Here is a 19779-nt window from a genome sequence, read left to right as displayed (position 1 = left end):
AAAACATCAAATTACTTAATAGCAGGACCACAGTGATCATACTGACTGAGCCACCACCTCCTGCTTTCTGTCAAGTTCCAATGAATATTCCGTGGAATTTTTTATTTATTTTTACAAAAAATAGTGCTCGTATTGTAAGGGAAACTTTTCATCTGGCAAAATATTCACTGAAAAAAAATGGCACTCACCCTTAATTAAATTTAAGGTATAAAAGAAGCCTTTACAAGACATGTGATGTGCATGATTTCATCATTCTATTGGGGAGAAAAACACCTAGCTATTTTGTTTTTTGTTCAATTAATCAACTTGATGTGATTAAAAAAAGGAAATAAATTTTAACCACACTTAAAAAAGGTCTAAGAAGAACCTACAAACTAGAAGGAAAAGTTGAAATCATCCTGAAAAATCAAATGATAAGAATAAAAAACTCAATAGATTTAAGATGGCATAATGGAGAAGCATTAATGGTAATGACAATATGAGAAAGAGTGTGAAAATAAGGGTCTTTGTAAAAATTAAAGCCTCCAAACTATATGCAATGAGAGACAGAGAGAGAGAGAGAAAAAGAGAGAGAAAGAAAAAAGTGGGAGAATAAGAAGGGTAACATTAGTAGAAAGCACTGAAATTTAACTGACCTTTGATCCTTTGGGACCTCTAACTCCTGATTCACCTTGTTTCCCCTGTTATAAGAAAGGCATGAGAGGGAAAAGAGAAAATGGCAAATGAAGGTAAGTACAGAGAAAGGAATTAGCTGTGATTCTAAATAATGCGGAATGATGAATGACCTTTTATGTTAGCTGTCATATATATGTCTAGTTGGGTATATAACCACAAACATAAGTAAACTCTAATGGTTCTCCAATTCTATCTTTTCCCACCAACGCAGGTATTGGATCATAATTCAGAGGACTATTCTCTCAAAGGGAGGATTTACATGAATAATTCTCATTAGTCTTAATAGTGTTAGTATACATTTTCTTTTCTTCAAAGAGTAAATTATTTCCTATGTCAGTAGGATGGGCAATTAAGATAAAGTGTTACCACGTTAGCTGCCAGGAAAGTTTAGGAAAAATAAAAGTTAAGTGATTTTTTTGTTACTTTAATATTTTCAAGGTGTTACTATCATGTAATAAAAATACAGACACTTATGTTTTCATGGAAAGTTTTAAACATATCCAGGGGGAAAATTTTCTACAGCATCTCCCTCTATTTCTTGTCCTATCCCAATGGACTTGGCTAATAAAAATAAGAGTGTAAACAGAAGAGAATAAGTTGGAAAAATGAAATTGTAGAATCAATCCCATTTGAAAATAATCTAGTGTGTGCATATTTCAGAAACCATTTGGGAGTTTGGGCAGTTCCCTTCAGCATGTGTTAAGCTCCATTTTTTTTTTTTTTTTCATTTGTAGTTTTTTTTTTTTTTTTCTTTTTTTTTTTTTTCTTTTTATTTTATTTTATAATTATAACATTTTTTGACAGTACATATGCATGGGTAATTTTTTACAACATTATCCCTTGCACTTACTTCTATTCAGATTTTTTCCCTTCCTCCCCCAAACCCCTCCCCCAGATGGCAGGCAGTCTTATATATGGTTAAGCTCCATTTTGATTTTCTAGTCTGAAGCAGGTAGTACATGTTTTCAGAACAACAAATATTTCACAACTAACCTTTGGTCCAGGAACTCCAGGTTCACCTCGCTCACCTTTCCCAGGAGATCCAGCCTCTCCACGTTCACCCTGTCATAAATTACATCATCCACAAGTGACAATATGCCAATATTTATCATTATAAAATAACAAAGTTTGGTGCATAGAAAGAAAACTGTGTAGAGCCCAAGTAATATAGGCCTGCTTGAAAAAAGAGCTACAACAATTTTGATTCTAATTGTTGCACATAGAAAATCTTTTATCCAAGGAAACTTATATGGGAAAGATATGGAATATATTTATTTCGCGATATATATTCATAAACATAAGGAAACTCTAATAGTTCCTGGGTCCCATCTCTTCCCACCAACCCAGCCATTCTGAGATAATTCAGAAGACTATTCTCTCATCAAAACAAGGGTAGAACTTACCTGGTTTTCAATGACCAGTAAAACAGATTTCTTGCTAAGTTAGGAAAACTAGATAGTCATTCCAGATGACTGATGGGGAAAAAAATTCCTCCAACCTTAGTGATGAAGGATGTGGTGATATGAATCTCCCCCAATATAATCCATGTACTATTTATAAGAATAATAGCTAGTACTTTACGCTTTACAGTTTTTCATATACATTAGCTTACTTAAACCTTATAACAATCCTATAAGGTAAGTGTTATACTCATTTTACAGAGGAGGAAACTGAGACACAGACAAAGTAAAGAGACTGGGTCACACAACTTGTAAATGAGGTAGGATTTGAACTTGGGCCTTTCTAAATTCCAGTCATATTTTTATCTACCTAATGCCTAAAATTGTAGAGGGCTGAAACTCTGAAAAGGTGTGCTTGAATCAGACAACAGAGCACTTAAGGTTAATTACCTATTTGATGTGAGATAATGGATCTATATACATATATTTAGATAATATGATGATGTGATGGCTCTCTTCACCATTGGTGCTTGCTAAATGTTTGGTGGTGAGGAAATCCTAGGCAAGGATTAGAGGGTGGAGGGAGAGAGATCAGGGTCACTTGGCTGCAGGACAAGGTGAAGAGGGGCTAGAGACTCCAGACTCCAGAATCCAGGATATATCTTTGGCAAGCCACGTGACTTGTGTTCCAACATGATCTTTATTCAAGTCTAATTTTAAATTTGATGACTTTAATCTCTTATGAACTTTATTAAATGCTATTGAGAAGCATTAGAAAGTCAAGTCTAGAAATCAGGAAGGTCCCATCTAAAACATATACTGGTTGTATGATTTTTGGAAAAGTCACATAACTCTAGAGATACAAGCTACTCTCTAAATTGCAGAACAGATTATCTAGCTTTATCAGGAGAGAGAGCTTCCTAATGAGCAGTTTCTTAATTAGTATGTTTTCCACATAAACTTATGAGACTTTTTTTTTCCTAGCTCTAGAAAATATTTTTTGGTACTTTGGTATGGCATTGAAAAAGTAAATCAATTTAGGTAGAATTATCATATTAATTATTTTAGCTCAGATTAGCCATGAGCAATTAATACTTTCCCAATTGTTTAGATCTTACTTCATATGAAAAATGTTTTATATTCATGAAAATGATGAATAGATAGAATAGAAAATGATAGATGAAATAGAAAAAAAAAGATGAAAAATGTGATCTAGTTCCTGTTTGTCTTGGCAAGCAGACTTCCAAATATTTTATATTGTCTATAGATATTTAATTAATTAATTTTTGCTGAGGCAATTGGGGTTAAGTGATTTTACACAGCTAGGAAGTGTTAAGTGTCTGAAACAGATTTGAACTCAGGTCCTCCTGACTTCAGGGTTGATGCTCTATCCACTGCACCAGCTAGCTGCTCCTGTCTATAGTTATTTTAAATGGAATTTATTTTTATATTTTTTGCTGGTAAGCTTTGTTAGTAATACATAGAAATGCTAATGATTTATTGGGATTTGTTTTATATCTACTTTATATTCCACAACTTTGCTAAAGTTGTTAATTGTTTCTTTTTCTTCTCTTATTGCTAAAACTAATACTTCTAGTACAATACTGAATAACAGTGGTGATAATGGGCATCCTTGCTTCACTCTTGATATTACTAGGAAGGCTTCTAGCTTATCCCCATTACAAATAATGCTTACTGATGGTTTTAGGTAGACACTGCTTATCATTTTAAGGAAAATTCCAATTATTCCTATACTCTAGTGTTTTAATATGAATGGGTGCTGTATTTTGTCAAAAAAAAATTCCCACTTCTATTGAGATAATCAAATGATTTTAACTGGTTTTGTTATTGATATGTACAATTATACCAACAGTTTTCCTAATATTGAACCAGCCCTGTATTCCTAGTATAAATATCACCTGGTCATATATAATGGGCCAGAATCTGGAGAAATGTACTTGAAACAAGAATTCTTACACCAAGGTGTTAACTCAGTGGAATTGATAAGACAATGGTTATCTACTTTACATATATTTAGTACTTAGTATGGTGATGTAATAGCTCTACAATTGATGTAATTGTAATAGAGTATTTAAACTGAGGACAAAGTCAACCACAGAGATTCCGAGTTTGATCAGCCTTGTAGTGGCTCTCTTGCCTCCTGGATTCCTCCATTGGAAGCAAGACCCATTCTGGAGGACCTCCAGAAAGTTAGCCCAGCCTCAGGCGAAGGACACAGATTGTGAAGGAGACAAAATAAAGACTTTGGACTCTATTCCTGACTATTCTTGTGGTTATTATTCTGCTGAGACCACAGCTGGTCCCAAGACCTCCAGAAAACCAGCCGGAATATCACATAGTGTATTATTTTTGTGATGTTGCTCTCTTTGCTAATATTTTATTTAATTTTTTACATAAATTTTTATGGGAAATTGCTCTATAATTTTTTTCCTCTTCTGGTTCTTTCTGTTTCAGGTATCAGCACCATATTTATGTCATAAATGGAATTTGATTGAACTCCTTCACCTATTTTTCCAAATAGTTTACATAATATTGAAATTATTTGTTCTTTAAATATCTGGTAGAATTCACTTTTAAATCTATCTAATTAATCCATTTAGAGATTTGTTTCGTAGGGAGTTCATTGATGGTTTGTTCAATTTCTTTTTCTAAAATGGGATTCTTTCAATATTTTATTTCCTTTTCTGTTAATCTGAGCAATTTATGTTTTTTGTAAATATACATCTATTTGTCCTAGATTTTCCAATTTATTGGCATACAGTTGGACAAAATAACTCATAATTATTGCTTTAATTTTCTCTTTATTGGTTATGACTGCATCCTTTTCATTTTTGATACTTTTAATTTGGTTTTCGTCTTTCTTTTTTAATCAAATTAATGAAGGGTTTATCTAGTTTATTAAGTTATTTTCCCCCATAAAGCCAACTCTTAGTTTTATTTGTTAGTTCAATAGTTTTCTTACTTTCAATTTTACTAATGTCTCCTTTGATTTTCAGAATTTTTAATTTTGTATTTTAATTAGAGATTTTAAATTTGTTGTTCATCTAGCTTTTTAAATTGCCCACCCAATCTGGTTTTTCTTCATTTAATTCATGTAAGCATTTAGAGACATAAAATTTCTTCTTAGAATTGCTTTGGCTGTGTCTCACAAATTTTGGTCTTTGTATTATTATTGTAATTCTCTTTGATGAAATGTTTGATTGTTTCTATGATTTGTTGCTTGGTGTATTAATTCTGTAGAATTAGATTATTTAGTTCCCAATTATTTTTAAATCTATCTTTCCATGACCCATTATGATCTAAAAGGATCTGGTCTTTTTATCAGGAAAGTTTGAAAATCTCCTATTTTATTAAATTTTATTAAATTAAATAAAATTCAATTTTTCCCCTGAAAGATTATGTCAGTTTTGCTGGGTAATTAGTTCTTGATTGTAATTTATGCTCCTTTGCCTTCCAAAATATTATATTACCATCCCTCTGATCCTTTAATGTTAGAAGTTGCTAAATCCTATGTAATCTTCTTTCTGGTTGCTTACAATATTTTCTCCTTGGACTTATAGCTCTGGAATTGGCTACAATATTCATTGGAGTTTTGATTTGGGGGATCTTATTAAGGAGATAATCAGTAGATTCTTTCCATTTCTATTTTGCCCTCTGGTTATAATATATCAGGGCAGTTTTGCCTTAATAATTTCTTGAAAGATGCTGTCCAGGTCCTTTTTTTATTTATCACGGCTTTCAGATAGTTCAATAATTCTTGAATTATCTTTCCAGGGATAATCTATAAATTGACTTGATTCTCTGAAACCATCTCTCATTCATTTCCAGTGAATTCAACACATGGAAGAAAAGATAGCAATTGTTTAAAAATAAAGGAAAATTGTTTGTTCCAATGTTATCGTCTTTGATCTATCTAGGACTTGCATCTGGCACAAGCAAAACTAAAATTTCAGATCTATATCTTTTAAATTCATGTAGCTGTTTTTGTTTCTGCCTGAGAAGATGAAAAAGGAGCTTCATTTTGACTTGATAAATAGCAAAATAATTTTTCATATGGTGGCCATTCAGGCTTTTATGCTTTTAGCATACTTTGGGGTAGGGTCTGATAGGACAAGTCATTGAAGATTTTATATTCAAAAAGCTTTCCACTCTTCAAAGTGTTTCTTTATGGTACCAGGTGCTTATGGAATCTATGAAAGAATTATTTCTAACTTCTAGCTTTAAAGGAGTTGCAATGATTAAGGTAAGTTATAATTCTCTGTTGAATTTAGTCTGCTTGACTCTGCTTAAAAATTCTACTCCTTCAACAATTTAGTTATTTAACAGTTTCTATAATGAAGGAAGGTATAAGATACATTGTCTGGTATATTCCAGTCCCTTGTGAATTATTTTGCCCACCTCTTTCTGGAATGTTTCTCTGCACAGAAACCAAAGGAATAAGAATCTACTTACCTTTGTTCCAGGTAACCCTGGTAACCCTGGTTCTCCCTGTGGACCAATGAAACCTGGCTCTCCCTTTAAAAAGAGTAAATCATAGTATTATTTATTTGCCAGTAATTAAAACAAAATTGGTTTTCTCTTAATACAATTCTTCCCAGACACCCTCTTTTTTAATTACCCACTTATTTCTAATTGAGATCCAGCAACTTTGCAGACAAAATTAATTATGGACGACCTTCATCAGCACAACTATTTTCAAATCTTCATAGAATTTAAATGAAAAAGAGGAAGAAAAGACAAGACAATTGAGAAATCTCTAACTCTCCTTTTCCATTTGTTGTATGGTACCTATTGTTACTTGGCAAAAATCTAATACATTTGCACTAAAGATTAGATGAAAACAATTTTTTAGTACTTTTCTATTATTTTTGAATATAGATAGATAGATAGGCATAGTCAGCCTACACATCAATGCCATTTATTTTTTCCTCAATGATTTAATATTTTATTTTCCCCAATAACATGTAAAAATAGCATATATCTTTTACTTTTTTGTTCCAAATTTTCTCTATTCTTCATTCTACCCTCTTCCCCACAATGAAAAGGCAAGCAATTTTAAGGTTATATATATGCAGTCATGCAAAACATATTTCCACATTAGTCATGTTTGAAACATGACCAAAAAAGTATGCTTTTATCTGTATTCAGACTCTATCAATTCTTCCTCCAGAAATGTCATTCCCTATTTCAGAAATGCCCGGCACTCTTTTATTAGAAAAAGAGGGGAATAATGTTCCAGAGTGATTTCTTATGAACATTTCTGCTTCCCTCTTCTTTCTCTGAACCTTTATAAATGAACTGAGGAATCAGAGTGGGACATGAAATGAACCCCCTAGAGCATATTTACCAAAATAATTTTCTGAACTTCTAGTATTCCAGAAATACCAATGACAGAGATCCAAATTTCAGGCAAAAATGGTTGACCACAAATTTATAATTCACTGTTGTTAGAATAACCCCTTATAGAAGAATAAAAATGCTCCTGCTCCACAAAAAAAAAACAACACTAATAAATAAGCTAATCCTCAAAATTTTCTGACTCAGTGTCTCTTTAAATGATTAGCTTGCACTAAAAAATGCAAGTTTTTTTTTGAAGGTTGACAATTTATGTTAGACCTTGCATATCTCTAAAGAGAAATAAATTTTCTGGTTGGTTAGCATATCTGTAAGAGTGTAAAGAAAACAGGAGGACCAGGAAGGGCATAGCAGTTAAAGAGAAGAAATAGGAATGAATGATACACAAACAAACATTTTTTTTTTTATTCCAGTTAGTTACTAGATTATGTTACTAGGAAGACAAAGCATTCCAACTTGGGATGCAAGACTTTAGAGCTATTGTTGTTGACTAGAAACAAGTTTTAGGATCTAAAATTTTAATCATCACTAATTATAAAATAATTAAACTGCAAGTGATAGAGAGATCTTCTAAGTTTCTGATAAAAGAATATGTGGTAATCCCAGTATTTCAAACAACATTAACGTGGCTTAATTTTAGAATTTTCCATAAAAATAATTATCTGTTCATTGTACCATGAGAGTCTACATTTTTTCATCAATCCAAAAATAATCCAATACTAGCTTCTCATAGATGTTAAATTCAATCCTCAATCTAGTCAAAAGCAAGGGGAAGGGAAATGACATTAACATTTAGGAACATTTAACATTAGGAAAAATCAATTTATACTTTTTTCCTTCTCAAAGATCTCAAATAGCTTCACAAGACATCAACCTCACTATTTACTGATGTGAAAGACAGGTGGACCAGAATTGCTATACCCATTTTACAGATAAGAAAATTGAATTTAATAGTCATTTGCCTGAGGACAGTCCTGATAAAACCCATCCCAGTGCTTGATCCAAAGACTGCTTGAGTTATTGTTGAGTATGGGAATCATTCCCTTTAATCTCAAAAAGTTCTTAGTAGCTATTAGTAGAGCAGATATGATTAAGTTTCTCTTTTCCTTTTGTAAGGAGATGAAACAATGTCTCAATAAAACTAGGGACATGAAGGTACAAAACTCAGAGTGCTTTAGCTTTCTACTGTTGTCATCTCCAGCAATTCCTTAAAGGTTTGGGCCTGTAAGAAATTGGTTGTCCCTTTCCTGGAACCTGATGCTTTATATGATGACTCTTTGGGCTTGTTTCAGTGAACTGGCACTATATTTTGAGGTCAACACAATGTACGACAGTAGCAATCTACTAAGGGCGAAAGCATAAGATTGTAGATTTAGAGCCAGAAGTGAGCTCAGAAGCCATATTGTTCAACACCTTCATTTAACTGATTTCTAAAAATGGTAAAAAAAAAAAAATCTTAGTGTTATAGATTAGATTCAAAGCTCTAAGAGGTCTCAGAGACTATTTAATATATTTATTTTATAGATAAGAAAATTGGGAAGTACCTTGCTTAAAGTCACACAGGTAGTAAGAGGTAGGGACAAGATTTGCATTTAGATTCCTTTACTCTTTTTGATCTTTCCAATAATCTTGGGAGGTGGGTGCAGGAGAGGAAACTAAGGCAGGCAGAGATTGCATGCCTTACCTTTGGCCACATAATAGAAGCATCTATGACCATATTTGAACTAAGATCTCTAGATTCCAGGTACAAAGCTCCATCCCCTGAGCTATCTATCTACCAGTAAAGTCACACTTCTCCTTCATCCCATTCTCCAGCCCCAAAAGTTGAGATCTATCACAAAGAATGGAAAAAAATAAAATCCTGAAAGATATCTTGAAGAATTTTTTTCAAAAATCATACCTATCTTCATGGGTCTGCCAAAAATAAAACACAATTCTTATTTCTTTTTCTGCTTGTTGACTCAATGATGCTTTCAAAGTCACCATCAAAGTTAAGACCTATGGGATAATGCAAAGCATCTCTGACATTCCAAAAGCTTCTGGGAGATAGACCATGATTATTCATTACTTTATAAGCATCCTGACATGAAAGAAATAACAGACAGAAGTAGAAGAAGCAATGTATTGCAGCCACATTTGGGGAAGGCTGGAAAGGAAATAGATTGGATCAGAAAAAATAGAGACAGTGATCCTAAGACAATGTACTTTGGTAGACTCTTCTTGGGAAAGAAACAAACTCCTAAGTGACTTAATCTTTCTAAGTGTTGGATTTCTTGTCTTTATATTCAAGGTGTAGATGATTTCTTAAGTCCATTACAGTTTGAAGATTTCATGATCCAAGATTCTAAAGTAATGCTTTAATGAGTACCATTATTTTTATTGGCCCAAGCACTAGTACTGATTTGTCATTTCTGTAATTTTGAGACTGAGATTCTTCTCTGAGAAGGGAGCTATAATAATTATAGTTTGGATAGTAGATGTGGGGTCACTTTGCATTAATATATGTAGAAGTCAGTTTTATAACATTAGAAAAATTATATCTGTGGTTTGATTGCTACAGAGCAATTTTTGTGAGGGATCCCCTCCTCTACAATTTAAGAGTTTTAAGAGAGTAATCTGGTATCACTGAGAAGAGAAGTGATTTGTCTAGAGTCATAAAGATAATATATATCAGAGACAGGACTTGAATCTAGGTCAGCCTGGCTCTGAGGCTACCTCTCTCTCTCTCCACTCTACTAGACTGTTTTGGGTCTCTGCTTCAGATTGGTCCTCTACTTGAGTGAGTGAACTTGTTGGAAGATTTTTAAAGGCACTAAAATAAAATTTATTATTAGTGAATTTACCAACAAATGTTGGAACTTAGGTCTTTGGGGTGTAGTCTATAGTCAAGTCAGCACAATGCAATACATTAAAGATGAAGAAGTCTGTTGGGTTTCAAGAAGCTCATAACACTCATTAGCTCATGGATTTTAAAGATATAACTAGGTAGCAAATAATAACTTCAAGAATTCTCTTGCCACTAGAAATTCTTGTCAATGTTCAAATGAAAGAAGCATCTAAGCAACCAACCAGGAATCCAAAACATTTCTTGATTACCCAAAAATCTCACCTCTAGGAATTCCCTTCTTACAATTAGGATGAAGATGGCAACAAGGTTAACTATCATAGAAATAGTAAATTCTTCAACTTAAAAAGGCTACAAGCCAAACCTAAAATAGGTTTTTGTTTGCACATGATTGAACACTCAATGCGGCCTCTGAGACTGAAATGCAAGAAAGCATGGATGAATTCTGTGCTGCTTGTGCTAATTTTGGTCTATCAACACCAAGAAAACATAGGTACTCCATTCATCCAGAATTATCCATATGTGGAACCATCAATGATAGCAAATGGAGATTTTTTTTTAACTCTGTGGATAAGTTTACTTACCTTGGAAATATACTTTCTATAGATGTACACATTGATAATGAGAGGTTGACACACGCATTGCCAGAGCTAACTCAGTGTTTCGGAAACTCCAAAAGAAAGTTTGAGAAAGAAGAGATATTAATCTGACTACTAAACTGAGTGACAACAGTTTCATTGTGCTGACCTCATTCTTGTATGTCTGTGAAACCTGAACAATATGCCAGCACCATGCCAGGAAATTTAATCACTTGCATTTGAGTTGTCTTAGGAAGATTCTGAAGATCACCTGGCAAGATGAGATAATTAACGTTGATGTCCTTTCTTGAAACTGCCAAATATTCAAACATAAGCAGACAGTGCAATTTTGTTGGGCTTGCCACATTGTTCAAACATCAAAATGTATGCTTGCACAAAAAACTATTTTACAGAAAATTCCCACAGGACAGACACTTATGTGCAATAAGAGAACACTTTCAAAGTCTTTCTTAAGAACTTTAGAACTGATTGCATGACATGAGAGACACTAGCACAGGACCATCCAACATAGTGTGTCCCTATCAGAAAAGATGTTGTGCAAAGCAGACTTGATATAGCTCAGCAGAAACACAAGATGCCCAAAGTTAGAGAATCCACCCTAAATGGGCATATTTGGGACTATTTGGGCCTGACCTGCAGAAGAGCATTCTAAGCTCATATTGGTCTTATTAATCACAGTTGTATACACTATGACTTGACTATAACATAGGCTTGTCATTTTGGGCCTCTTCAAGAATGACAATCACCACATAGTGGGAAGAATTATTCTCTTATCACTTCCTGAGCTTCCCTATTGTCTTATCAGTATGGTTAATAGCAAGTTTCAATGGAGTGGAAGAGAGGAGACTTGCTATTCCACAGTTCTGCATCCTGTCCCTGATTCAGGGCATGCCCTAGGGCAGGCCGTGTGTGAAGGTTGGGTAATCAAGGCATGCATAGAGAGCTGCTCAGTAGCAAGCTAAACTAGAATTCTAAGTAGTAAGAAGGAATGCTGTGGAAGCAGGATGGAAGCACAGCTTCCAACACCACCGCTTACCTATAGCTAAGAATAATGGCAGCAGATTGATCCACCTGTACGTCCACCATTGATGGACTATAAGCAGCCTAGGAGAAGAGGGAAAACTTCAAACAGTGACAGGTTCTGGGAAGAAGAGGCTATTACTGCAAACCAAAGTACTCTCTTCACATGAGCACCTTATGAGAAGTACTAGGCCTTACACACAGGTCTTTTTTTATCTCTCTCACACACATGAATAGCAACTTCATTTTCAGACTGAAGGATAGATATTTATATCTGTTTATAAAATATGGAGATATATCCACATATAAACATATTTTACACTATATAAAGACACACATACACATGCACATATGTTGTCTCTGTCTTTTTCTCTTTCACTCTCTCTGCTCTTCTCCTTTCCTTACCTTCTACTGAAGTGGAAGGACACCCCTGAGATCATGAGAAACATTATCTTTGTTTGAAACTCTGTCTGCAGTCAGAGTTGCTACCTTTTCACACTCTAATGCAGATGATATTTACTTGTTTTACACCCCAGATGCACTGCCATCCACTACCTAAGACCTTGACAACTTGATAAACATAAAGAAATATTGTTTTATTGCCTGTCTGGGAATGTAATTCTTCAATGTGATAACCTTTACTTCCTATCTGGGAAAGGAATTCTATTATTATAATGAATGCTTTCAAAGAACCCCTTTGTAGATTTTCCTATAAATATGTATCTCTGAAACCACTTGATACTGACCCCCCCCCAAGGTTCTGGTGGGGCTCAGTCCTGGCCAGCGATCAATAAAAGCTCTTAAACTTTCATTTTTTTGGCTGTCCTGTATTTTCTCTTGTCTGGGAACTTCACTACAAGAAGCCTTCCCTAGTCCTCTCATTTTAGTGCCTTCTCCCTAAGATTATCTTCAATTTACCTTTTTATAGCTTCACTGTATATAGCTTTTTGAATGTGATCTTCTCCATGAGGCCATACATTCCTTGAGAGAAGGGACTGGGTTTTTTTGTTTGTTTTTGTTTTTTGTTTTTTTGTTTACTTTTCTTTGTACCTCACCAGTTAGCATATGGCTTGGCACATCATAGGTGCTTAATACTAGCTGACTATCTATTACAACTAAGTGTAAAATCTCACCCAAACTTGGAGTACAGAGGTCACTTACATACCCAAACTCACTATGATCAGCAAAGCAGTTTTGACCCCCTCTGTTTGTTTCAACAAGGTGGATTCATTCTCTGTGGCTCCTGGCTCCTGGCTCTACAGCTCTTTCTCACACACACACACACACACACACACACACACACACACACACACACACACACACACACACAACCCTGCAGATAACCTGGTGACTTTCTTGCTCTTAAGGCTTATCATACTGATGGAAGATGCTTTTCCTAGCCCACAGTACTTCTAAAGCAAAAGAACTGTCGACTCCTCCTCCCCCCCAACTTCCAGGTAGCTGGGATTACAAGAGTTGCTATTATGCCTGATTATCTAGGTATTTTTTTTAAAAATCACCACCTTTTCAATAAATCACCCTGGTTTTGTGTCATCCAAAACAAACAAACAAACAAAAACAAAACCATATTCTGGAGTGTCCCAAATCACTGGATTAAAAACTATACCCTTACTAGATATTTCAATTCTGGCATGATCATTTTAAAATAAATAATTCTTTTTCTTGCCCTACCTTTTAGCACAAATTTAAGTTTTATTTATCTTTTATGACTTTAAATGGGCACTATCCACATAGAAGAGTCAGAAAAGCAAACTTCAATAGAAAATAATAGCTCAGTGGAGAAGATGAAGGCTGTGCTCTGAATTCAAATGGAGAAAAGGGAAGAATGATACCTGAGGAATAATTTTCTCTTGACTCTCCTGGCAACTACCATCTATATCTGAAGATCATCTTGAGAAATCATCTATAGTCTCAAGGCTTTTTAGCTGGAGGATATGGTCAAAAAGATGATTGGAAAGCTAGGAATAGATTCAGGAAATGTGTCCTTCCTTTTACCTTTAAGAAACTAAGGGTGACTGTTACAGGTCTGATGAAGTTCTGGGAATCTATAATAAAGCACTGACTAATTTTCTCTGTACACAGTCCAAAACAGCAAGAGGCTATTAATTGCAATTGACCTTGAAGTAATCTTCCAGCTGATCTTGAAACAACTTTGCTAGATTTACTTACTAAAGTTTGTTTCTGTATTCAAATTCCTTGCTGTTTTCCCCCCTAATATTTGGATAATTATTTCAATGTAAGTACTTTCCTCTGTACTTTTATTTATTTCATTCATGTATTGAAAAACATTATTCTGAGAAGGGGTCCAGGAGCTTCACTAGGCTGCCAAAGAGATCGAGGACACCTAAAAGGGCAAAGACGTTCCCCTGCATGATTATTAGTGAAGTTAAAAGTAAAGAAGCAAGTGCTTCTTAATGAAAGCAGCTACCAAGTGCTTTAGAGATTAATATGCTTAGTTTCATGCAGAAACTTGTCAGGTGTTCTCATCAAAATTTTTTAGAAATGACCACCTGCAAAAGCAAATTGAAAATATCCTAAATGAGCAGTTCTCACATTCAGAGAAATGTCTGACTTCGCATTTATGTCCATTTGTTTTATTTTATGCATCATTCAAAGTAATTTATGACCAATAAACCTGTCTAAAAGCACCTCTGACAGAGCCTATAATCAGGCTGTGGTTTCTGAGATTTTTAGTGTTTCCAAGCAAATTCAGTTATTGTTTTCCAAAAACAATAGTATAGTAGGATGGGGGAGGGAAGGAGAAGGAGCAGAGAAACGTGCTAATTTGCTAGGGTGCTAAAGTATCAGCAATAATTCTGATTAATGTGATGTGCATTGATTGCAGGAACCCTGTTAGTATCCTTCTTCCTTACAGACTAATTAGAATTCAAGTCAGCACAATACCAGCCTTGGAAGATATAGTGAAAACATTGCTGTAATAAGAACCAGCGGCCTATTTGGAGGTAATGATTGATTTGTAAAATTACTGAAGGAGGAAAGGATGCAGCAGAGAACAAGAAAGTAAGGTTTATCCAAAATAAAACAATGCTTATTTTCTTTATGGATCAAATTTGACACTACCTTAAAACATCTTTTTGAAGGGTTGGGAGTGGGGTACAATATTATAAATGAGCTGCACAACAAAGGTTTATTTAAAAAAACATAGCTTTTTATTCTTTTCTTCATGGGATTACTTGATAGAAGTGCTTCTGATTTATTTATTGGAGGCTTTCTCAGGCCTGGTGAGATTTCTCATTTATGGTTGCATGAGTTTCCTAATTGGACTCTGGAAATACTCAATTCCTTATATTGACTTTGTCCAAGGCAAAGAGGCTAATGGTGGATAACAGATACACAATGCTAGCCTTTTAATGAACAGTGCTTTCTTTTTAGGAAATTATTTCATATCCTGTTTCATTTTTGAAAATGTGACTATTCTTGTTTTCTGATGAAAAAGAAATAGCAGTGAAAGTAGATCTTATTAGACAATATTTCTAACATGCAATTGAGACTCACACTCCTTCCCAAAAAATGGCAGAGTCAGTGCTTTAGCTGCCTAGAAAAGGGATTCTCTGTTTTTTTTATTAGATGTTAGTGATGATTTCATAGCAAAAAATGTCAAAATCAGAAGTATCTCAAATTTGTTATACTCCTGATAAAGTTGATCTAAAAATAGAAGGCCAAAGCCTTTTTCTTTTTGGGAAAAAAGATGTTTTCTTAAGAAAAGTTAAGAAAAAACAATATTTTCTTTAGTGTTTAAATAATTTTCTTTTAGAAATTTCATATTATTTATTTCCAATAAATAAAAATTAGGGACTGTCTTATTTTTCTATTTGTATATTAAATGCTTAGTACAGTGCTTGGCACACATTATTTCCTAAATTTCTTCAATGACTTTATTTCTTCAGTTTTCTTTATCTCCAACAAATTAGTGCTTCCTCCATTTGTCTTTCTTACTATTTTAAAGTGAGCTGACTGTGTATGTTTATTTTTTTATTCATTTCATTCTGAACTTAAGCGATAAAACAAGCATTTCCATAAGAAGTAGAATAGAAAAAAATATGACTGCCCATAAAACTGAAAATCTATTATGTACAACTTGCTGTTCCTTTTAAATATATATAAAAGTTGTCATATAACTTTTTTTTTCTTTTCTTCCCTTTCCTCTGTCACCCTAGAGATGGCTACCATTAAACACAAATATGTATTGTGTGTGTGTGTGTGTGTGTATAAAACCATTTTATACATACTTCTATTTATCAGTTCTTTCTCTGGATACAGAAAGCATCTTCCTTTATAGTTAATTTAGATATTTATAATAATAAAAATGACTTAGTTGCTCAAAGTTGTTCTTAAAACAATTCTGCTATTACTGAATACAATGTTCTCTTGGTTCTGCTCATTTCACTCTTCATTATTTCATAAGTCTGACTGTAAGCTTAAAGAATTTATGCAGCACATTATTTGGTGACAATAAGAGCTAAGGTCATGCCAGAATTACTGCTTTTTTCTGTAAAGGAAGATGAAAGAACTGCCCTACACATTAATCAGACTCATCCTGTCACCACTACTGCTGATGACCAGAACATTATGTTCCCCAATCTTCTCCTTGGGCATGTATATCATCTTAGTACAAGAGAAGCAGAGAGAAAAGATGAGGAGTCATTGTCATACTACAAGTAGGCAGCTGATCTCCTTATTTTAAAGATAGGCTGTTGAATTCACCCATCGGCCCAACTCAACTCAACTCAAGTTGAAAATTGCTATTGATAACTGGGAAGTTAAAGAAATTCAGATAAGGAATGATAGAGGGGGAGCAAGAATTCATCCATCCACATTCCGGGATAAAAGAAGATATGGAAAATGAGCATGAAGATAAAATAGTCCTTATTGCATCTCAGATTTATAGCACTTCAAGTTTTGCAAAAAACACTTTCTGACAATCTATTGAGAAAGATATTGCTTATATTATTTTCCCTAGTATAAAGAGTAAAAAAGTGAAAGGACTTGGCTAACATCCCATAAATAGTAAGAGTCAGGTCTAAATCTATTTCATTTTTATCTTCATGTTTCCAGTTCCTAGAATAGTACCTGCCACTTAATAAATGCTTCTTGCTTCTTTCTTTACTCTAAGCTCTGAACTCTTTCTAAATTGGAAAGGTAACAGCTTTTTTTTTCCTACTGGAAGCTGGACCTTACCAATTTTATCCAGTCAGCAATTGAGTTAAATCATTATTTTGAAAGAATATGGAAACCAAACTGATGCCTGAAATTCAGTGACTGCACTGAGCTTCTCATTATCCAGTTTAACCTTGGAATATCCTGACATTCTATGGACCATGAATGCATGAAATAGGAATTCCAAATGACTTCCATATAGCAAGAAGGGATTTTTTAATATGAATCTAAAGATGGAGAGTATAAGTGTAACATTCTCGCTGCTAATGAGTGTTCTGCATGCCTACATTTTCCACACTTTTTATTCTTAATGGTTTCTGAGGATGATACATGGGTGAGTCAGGATTCTGTGTTAGATACTTCACTCATTTCCTGAATGCCAGATTGGGCTGGCACCAGACACTCATTAAATTTCCAATTATTCCACAGAAGCAATAGGTGATGAAACAAAGCTTCTGAGGCTGATTTCTTCAATGTCCTAGAAAGGATGAAATTTAATTGTGCTCTCTCTGGAGCTGCAGATAATGAAGGGGGAAAAGGAAAGGGAAGGCTGAATAGCAACAGGAGGTATTTCCAAAGCATAAACAAAAAATCAGATAGTGAAAAGAATCTTTTGGCCACAATTCATTCTACATTTTCTGACATGGTAGTTTTATCTTATAGGGAACCCTGCTCATGCAAAAGGAAAAAGGGGGGAAAGGACATCCTAAGTGATCACATTGACAGTGCTCTATCCACTGAATTATTTGGATACTTCCTAGGCAAAATTTAAATGATTAATCCAAAGTCACAAAGCTAGTGTGAATCTGAGTGTTCCAGATTCCAGGTCCAGCAGCACTCTATTCATTAAGCCATCTAACTGCCATTTAAGTTATAGGCTACCAATTGACATTTAAAAATGTTCAAATCCACTAGCTTCTTGAAATGAGTATTTAACTTTTATCTCTAGCTATCTGTTAGATGACTTGCAAAACGACTATATCCTGAACTAGCGAGAAAAGGCAAAATGTATTATGTAAAATATATGTAATGGAAAGTATGTATTTGGCAAGATGCCCAATAGACAATACTGTTACTGATAATTATCTCCAAGTACTTGATGTGGAAGCCTCTCTAGATAATGGGAATAGGGATTTATATAAAGTGACAGGATGAAGACCACACCTATAGCTACTTCTACAAAACAAATAGAAATATTCCTATGGGTCTGGGGCATAAGACCAATTATTTTTCTAGAGTTGGCAGGCTATCAGCTTCTCTTCTCCCCAGTCTGAGAAAGTACAAAAATTGTGAGTTACTCTACAGGTCACTGGGCCACCAATGCTTAAATGAGCACTGGATTAGTATATGAAATTATCAAAATAAAATGGTAAGAATATAAGATTAAATTATTACAATAAAATGATAGGGATTAGTAACTGATGTAATTATATGTAAAAAAAGAGGATACGTGTACTTTTCATAAATTCTGTGCAAAAATGAAAACAAACCCAGGGCAGGGCATTCGAGAAAAAGAGAACAAAATCTACTTCTAAGTGAACTAACTTTGAACTATCTGAGTTCCCTGTTAGGGTAGCTATTTATCAATTTTGTAGAATTCCTGCTGTTATTTTTTGAGTTGCTATTGAAGTTAATGTGTTTTTAGTTCTCAGTTCTTCCACAATATATCTCAGATTATATTCATTTCACATAAAGCTACCAACTTCTCTTTTAACCATCCCTAAATGTCCTTTTTATAAATTTCCTTTAAAACTCTGAACTCACAAATTATAAGCATGAATATATGTATGTATGTGTATATATATGTACATATATTATATATATGAAAACATTTCCCTGTATGCAGGGAAAGACTGCAAATAGACATAACTTAATTTAAAATGCTTAAAGTAAGTGATTTTATGCATTTTGAGTGATTATAATTGCTTGACATTCAGGCAATTCAAGAAGTTATTGTCATAAAAATATTTTTTTTCTCTCACTAAGGAATCAATGAGGAAAATAGCTAAAATTCTATACTTTGGCATAATAATAGGCACAACTAAAAAAAGGCCAGAAATATATTAGAATTCTGAACACCATCCAAGAAGACAAAGCTGAGAATTACACTGATTTAATTCTACTATTTATATATTTTATATAGCAAAACAAAGTAATTTTATTTGAAATTCATGTGATTATCATATATTCTTTAGGCAACTCAATACTTTAAGATATTTATTCTCTGATTATTTTATTTCATGTAGCATATCTTTCCTGGGAATTTTCACCCAGACTCAGAAATATGTTTTATAGACTACACAATGGAAGCTGATATGAACGCCTATGAGATTTGAAAAATCACTAGTGATAAATCTATTCCCATCGCTATCATTAAGCATATCTATTGGCATGTTGGACAAAAAGGAATGTATTCACTTTTAGAGAAATCTACATGATTCAGAAGGAATATTGACTCTTGGTACCTTGGAGAGATGCATACACATTTGGTGTATCTCTATTTCGTACATATTCTATTTTGAACAATTTGCCTTGTGAAAACAAACTGTTTTCTTAAGCTCAAAAACAACTTAAGATTTACAGAAAGTAGATTGTTTTTTCCCAAGGTTTATAGAGTTAGCCAAAGGACATATATAAGAAGGAACTTAAAATAGAGTGCTGAAAG

At 33.9% G+C, this 19779-nt stretch overlaps 1 protein-coding gene across 1 annotated transcript in view; it reads right to left on the bottom strand.

Annotated features, from left to right (window-relative positions):
• Positions 1–19779, bottom strand: part of COL25A1 (collagen type XXV alpha 1 chain) — a 535802-nt gene that overhangs the window by 69582 nt on the left and 446441 nt on the right. Inside the window, exons 19-21 of the mRNA XM_074272507.1 lie at positions 6549–6611; positions 1669–1737; positions 636–680 (exon numbers count right to left, since the gene is read on the bottom strand). Of these exons, the coding sequence (XP_074128608.1) occupies positions 636–680; positions 1669–1737; positions 6549–6611 (177 nt within the window). The remainder of the gene's footprint in view (positions 1–635; positions 681–1668; positions 1738–6548; positions 6612–19779) is intronic.

This window comes from Sminthopsis crassicaudata, chromosome 6 (genome assembly GCF_048593235.1).
Source record: "Sminthopsis crassicaudata isolate SCR6 chromosome 6, ASM4859323v1, whole genome shotgun sequence".
In the NCBI taxonomy this organism is placed as follows: Eukaryota; Metazoa; Chordata; class Mammalia; order Dasyuromorphia; family Dasyuridae; genus Sminthopsis; species Sminthopsis crassicaudata.
Note: the sequence above shows the minus strand (reverse complement) of the source record. Positions and strands in the feature narration are given on the sequence as shown.